The 6,000-nt window shown below is 47.2% G+C and overlaps 1 protein-coding gene across 1 annotated transcript in view; it reads right to left on the bottom strand.

Annotated features, from left to right (window-relative positions):
- Positions 1 to 2,045: 2,045 nt before the first annotated feature.
- Positions 2,046 to 6,000, bottom strand: part of LOC149432295 (hemicentin-1-like) — a 64,006-nt gene continuing 60,051 nt past the window's right edge. The window contains exon 12 of the mRNA XM_089665278.1: positions 2,046 to 2,924. Coding sequence (XP_089521404.1) covers positions 2,632 to 2,924 — 293 coding nt within the window. The 3' untranslated portion in view covers positions 2,046 to 2,631. The remainder of the gene's footprint in view (positions 2,925 to 6,000) is intronic.

Raw genomic sequence — 6,000 nt, 5'->3', positions numbered from 1 at the left:
CCTCCATTTAGTATCCTCCACTCCTCTCTGCCAATCCCTCCACTGGCCTCCATTCAGTGTCCTCCACCCCCCTCTGCCAATCCCTCCACTGACCTCCATTCAGTGTCCTCCACCCCTCTCTGCCAATCCCTCCACTGACCTCCATTCAGTGTCCTCCACCCCTCTCTGCCAATCCAATCATTGGTGCCACTCACCCAACACATTAAATTCTCAGCAACATCACTAACCTAGTCTCAAAATACCAACCAAATCATTCTCTTAATTTCTTCCAAGACCTCCTGCTCTCTAGTTTCCATGTAACCCCCTCCCATTTCTGCCTCCTGGACTTCCCCAGAGCCTCTCCCATCCTATGGAACTCCATACCCCAATCTGTCTGACTATCTCCTACTCTGTCCACTTTTAGGCGATCCCTGAAAACCCTTTCTCTTCAGAGAAGCCTACCCTGCCCCCACCTAACATCTGTACTTTATTTTCTCCAACAGTTCATCCCCCCCAGTTATTACCTTTTGCATCTCCTGTCCCTCCCTCTTAGATTGTGAGCTCTATGAGCCGGGCCCTCAGATTCCTCCTGTATTCAATTGTATTGTAACTGTACTGTCTGCCCTCACATTGTAAAGTGCTGTGCAAACTGTTGGCGCTACATAAATCCCGTATAATAATCATTTTATGATGTGTGGGAGGAGATGGGAGGAGATGGAAGGAGATGGGAGGAGATGGGAGGATATAGATGGAAGGAAATGGGAGGAGATGGAAGGAGATGGAAGGAGATGTAAGGAGATGGGAGAAGATGGGAGATGATGTAAGGAGATGGGAGGAGATGGAAGGAGATGGGAGGAGATGGAAGGAGATGGGAGGAGATGGAAGGAGATGGGAGGAGATGGAAGGAGATGGAAGGAGATGGAAGGAGATGGAAGGAGATGGGAGAAGATGTAATGAGATGGGAGGAGATGGGAAAAGATATAAGGAGATGGGAGGAGATGGGAGAAGATGTAATGAGATGAGGAGATGGAAGGCGATGGAAGGAGATGGGGGGACATGGAAGGAGATGGGAGAAGATGTAATGAGATGGGAGGAGATGGAAGGAGATGGGAAAAGATATAAGGAGATGGGAGGAGATGGGAGAAGATGTAATGAGATGGGAGGAGATGGGAAAAGATATAAGGAGATGGGAGGAGATGGGAGAAGATGTAATGAGATGAGGAGATGGAAGGCGATGGAAGGAGATGGGGGGACATGGAAGGAGATGGGAGAAGATGTAATGAGATGGGAGGAGATGGAAGGAGATGGGAAAAGATATAAGGAGATGGGAGGAGATGGGAGAAGATGTAATGAGATGAAGAGATGGAAGGCGATGGGAGGAGATATATGGAGATGGGAGGAGATGGGAGGACATGGAAGGAGATGGGAGGAGATGGAAGGAGATGGAGATGGGAGAAGATGTAAGGAGATGGGAGAAGATGTAAGGAGATGGGAGAAGATGTAAGGAGATGGGAGGACATGGAAGGAGATGGGAGAAGATGTAATGAGATGGGAGAAGATGTAATGAGATGGGAGGCCATGGAAGGAGATGGAAGGAGATTTAAGGAGATGGAAGGAGATTGGAGAAGATGTAAGGAGATGGGAGGAGATTGGAGAAGATGTAAGGAAATGGGAGGAGATGGGAGAAGATGTAAGGAGATGGAAGGCGATGGGAGAAGATGGAAGGAGATTGGAGGAGATGGAAGGAGATGGGAGGATATGGATGGAGATGGGAGGATATGGATGGAGATGGGAGGATATGGATGGAGATGGGAGGATATGGATGGAGATGGGAGAAGATGTAAGGAGATGGAAGAAGCTGAGCTTCATATACATGAAATGATGTGTATTGGGGCTCCTAGGAGAGGAAACACACCTGATGTACAGTAAACTCTTACAGCCTGATTTCAACATTCAGCCATATTCTCTGACACTCAGATAACCAGAGGAGAAATCTTTATATGTATATAAGTGATTTAAAATGTTATTAGTCTGAAGTACATGTCGCAATAAAGATTCAGAAGAGGTCCTCACTGAATGTACATTTAATATTGTCCCTGATATGGAAGTACAGAGAGACGGAGACCTGACTTGTCTCTGAACACTTGATGTCAATCCCCACCCAGACAGCGCTCACCCATTCAGATGACCGCCATTGACAGGAAGATATGAGTCCCTCACTGGATCCCGTCCTCAGACAGTCAGATGACCACCATTAATGGAAAGATATGAATCCCTCCCCAGATCTCGTCCTCACATGGTAAGATGTCTGCCATTAATAGGAAGATATGGCTCCTTCCTAGGATCTCGTCCTCACATGGTCAGATGACCGCCATTAATGGAAAGATATGAATCCCTCCCCAGATCTCGTCCTCACATGGTAAGATGTCTGCCATTATCAGGAAGATATGAATCCCTCCCCAGATCTCGTCCTCACATGGTCAGATGTCCGCCATTAATAGGAAGTTATGAGTTCCTTCTCAGCTATCGTCCTCACATGGTCAGATGTCCGCCATTAATAGGAAGATATGAATCCCTCCTCAGATCTCGTCCTCACATGGTCAGATGTCCACCATTAATAGGAAGATATGACTCCCTCCTCGGATCTGGTCTTCACACCAGTGGCAGTCTCAAGGATCCCTCTATAGTCTGATAATTATAAAACACCTCCAATTTGATTGGACAGTCTGATTCCTCCGGTGTGAAGGTGACGGTGGATGTACAGTTGGTGCCGTCCTGTCTGTTCTCTATTTCTCCATCAATAGAATACATTCCTGTATACCAGGAGAACTCCGCACTGTCCGCCTGACACTCTTCAATGTATGCTACAAGAGTGACCTCCTCCCCCACCCGGGGGCGCTCCGTCACACATTTAATCTCCCGTATATGGAACTTCTTCTGCGGTCCTGTGGAGGGAAAAACATTGTCATTATTGGTGAGCCAGCCATGATGGGTCTGATGTCAGGTACCATACTCAGCTTCTCTTCAACCCCCTCCTTCCCCAGCAGCACACTCTCACCTTTACTCCACTCCCCACCAGGGGGTGCAGAACAACCTGTACTTCCAGGGATGGAAGAGCATGTGACCCACTCCATGTGGTAGTGTTGGGCCAATCACCAAGGACCAGAGCTGTCACATGGGGGGAGTGTATACTACGACTTAAAGGCCTCGGAGCTTATATGGCTTCTGCTGCTGGCGGCTGAGTGAGGAGGTGGGGGAGGGAAGGAGAGTATGTGCTTCTGAGGTGGGGGAGGGGGAACATGTTGGTTTGCACTGCACAGGTAAGAATGTGCTCACTTTAGGGAACCAATCGTTTGGGAAGCAAGATGGCGAAATTCTTGGCTTTGTGAACATTTATCAGCTGCTTTGTACGGCTCGCGAAAGAAAGATTCTGCATTAAAAACATTAAATCTGGTTTGGGAATATAACCCCCTAAGTATCGATCAGCATCATTGATTACAGTTCTGTCCCTTATGAGTACATGTAGTATACAGTTGCAAGAAAAAGTATGTGAACCCCTTGGGATTACGTGGAGTTTTGCATGAATTGGGCATAAAATGTGCTCTGAACGTCATCTAAGTCACAACAATAGAAGAACACCGTCTGCTGAACATAATACTACACAAACATTAGACGTTGCCATGGTTTAATTGCACATAACATGTAAACATTCACAGTGCAGGGAGGAAAAAGTATGTGAACCTTTGGACTTAATAACTGGTTGACCCTCCTTTGGCAGCAATAACCTCAACCAAACGTTTCCTGTAGTTGCAGATCAGACCTGCACAACGATCTGGAGTCATTTTGGACCACTCCTCTTCACAAAACTGTTTCAGTGTAGCAATATTCTTGGGATGTCTGGTGTGAATCGCTCTCTTAAGGTCATGCCACAGCATTTCAATGGGGTTGAGGTCAGGACTCTGACTGGGCCACTCCAGAAGGCGTATTCTGTGCTGTTGCAGCCATTGTTTTGTTGAATGACTTGTATGCTTTGGGTCATTGTCCTGTTGCATCACCCATCCTCTGCGGAGCTTCAGTTGGCGGACAGATGGTCGTACGTTTTCCTGCAAAATGTCTTGATAAACTCTGGAATTCATTTTCCCATCAATGACAACAATCCGTCCAGGCCCTGAGGCAGCAAAGCAGCCCCAAACCATGATGCTCCCTTCGCCATGTTTCACAGTGGGGATGAGGTTTTGATGTTGGTGTGCTGTGCCTTTTTTTCTCCACACATAGTGTTGTGTGTTCTTCCCAAACAACTCAATCTTGGTGTCATCTGTCTGCAGTATATTCTGCCAGTAGTGCTGTGGAACATCCAGGTGCTCTTTTGCAAACTTCAAACGTGCTGCAATCTTCTTTTTGGCCAGCAATGGCTTCCTCCGTGGTGTCCTCCCATGTACTCCATTCTTGTTTCATGTTTTCCTTATTGTAGATGTGTCAACAAAAATGTTAGCATGTGCCAGAGATTTCTGTAGGTCTTTAGCTGACACTCTGGGATTCTTCTTTACCTCATGCAGCATTCTGCGCTGTGCTCTTGCAGTCATTTTTACAGGACGACCACGCCTAGGGAGAGTAGCAACAGTGCTAAACTTTCTCCATTTGTAGACAGTCTGTCTTACCGTGGACACAGGAACATCAAGGCTCAAGGAGATACTTTTGTAACCCTTTCCAGCTTCATGCAAGTCAACAATTCTTGATGGTAGGTCTTCTGAGAGCTCTTTTCTGCGAGGCATGGTTCACATCAGACAGTGCTTCTTGAAACCAGTAAACCCAAAACAGGTGTCAGCAACACATCCAATATCATCACACTGATTGGAGTCCAGGTTGGCTCACTCCTGGCTCCAATCAGCTCTGGGAGAAGTCATTAAGCTAGGGCCTCACATACTTTTTCCTCCCTGCACTGTGAATGTTTACATGTTATGTGCAATGAAACCATGGCAACATCTAATGTTTGTATAGTATTATGTTCAGCAGACTGTGTTCTTCTATTGTTGTGACTTAGATGACGTTCAGAGCACATTTTATGCCCAATTCATGCAAAACTCCACGTAATCCCAAGGGGTTCACATACTTTTTCTTGCAACTGTATGTCCCATATTGCTAGGTGCTCCTCAACCCTTATGAGTACCAACCTGCCCCCCCCCCCAACCTCAGCTGATCCAACAACAGCTCAGGAGGAGACATCTGATTCATAACTGCAGCTTGCCTCAGCTGTAAGTTCTTTCCCGAGATAAGCATCGGCAAGACAAGTGCAGAGGACAACACGTCCCCCTCCCTCTGTACTCCTCCTGTACACCGGGAAGGTGCTCACAGCTGTGACAAGCTGCAGTTATGAATCAGCCGTCTCCTCCTGAGCTGTTGTTGGATCAGACGGAAAGGGAGGCAGGCAGGTTGTTCTCATAGTTAGGGCTAGGTGTGAATAGTCTTCTAAGTCTCCATTCAGGTTGTCCTGGAGTAGCGTGTGCACCACAAAAGTGTTTGAAGTCTCAGGGCCTCTAAGGGATTCCAGAATATTCTCAGCGCTAGTAGAAGCTACAGGATGCTCTCCCATATTTAAGGCTGAACTCCGGCAATTACCTGAAAAACACCCTTGCAGTGGGACTCCCTTGCACTGCAAGGTTTAAATACTCATTACGTTTACGGGTAGAGGCTGTAATACTTACCTTTTTCTTCACTCCCTTTGTCACTGGTGATCTCTCATCTCCAGCGCTTTGGGCTGTAGGTGGGCCCTCGGCATCCTCACATACAATTCAGGACTGTTGGTCCTGCAGTAAACTTGATGTGACTGTTGGAGCAACTGAGAGAAGAAGCTGAGGGGAACCCATCACACAGCATAGAGGAAGGGTTCTGGAGCGAGGAATAAGGTGCTATTACTGCTTATTACGCCATCCGTAGATCTAACCAGCATTTAACACTCGCAGTGTCAGGAGGCCACAGTGCCCCCAGTTGGGCTTTGAGTTGAGACGCACAGCATTAATAGGA

The sequence above is a fragment of the Staurois parvus genome, unplaced genomic scaffold (genome assembly GCF_062004578.1).
Source record: "Staurois parvus isolate SC_StPar_1 unplaced genomic scaffold, SC_StPar_1.0 ptg002173l, whole genome shotgun sequence".
NCBI lineage: Eukaryota > Metazoa > Chordata > Amphibia > Anura > Ranidae > Staurois > Staurois parvus.
This window is presented reverse-complemented; position numbering and strand designations above follow the sequence as displayed.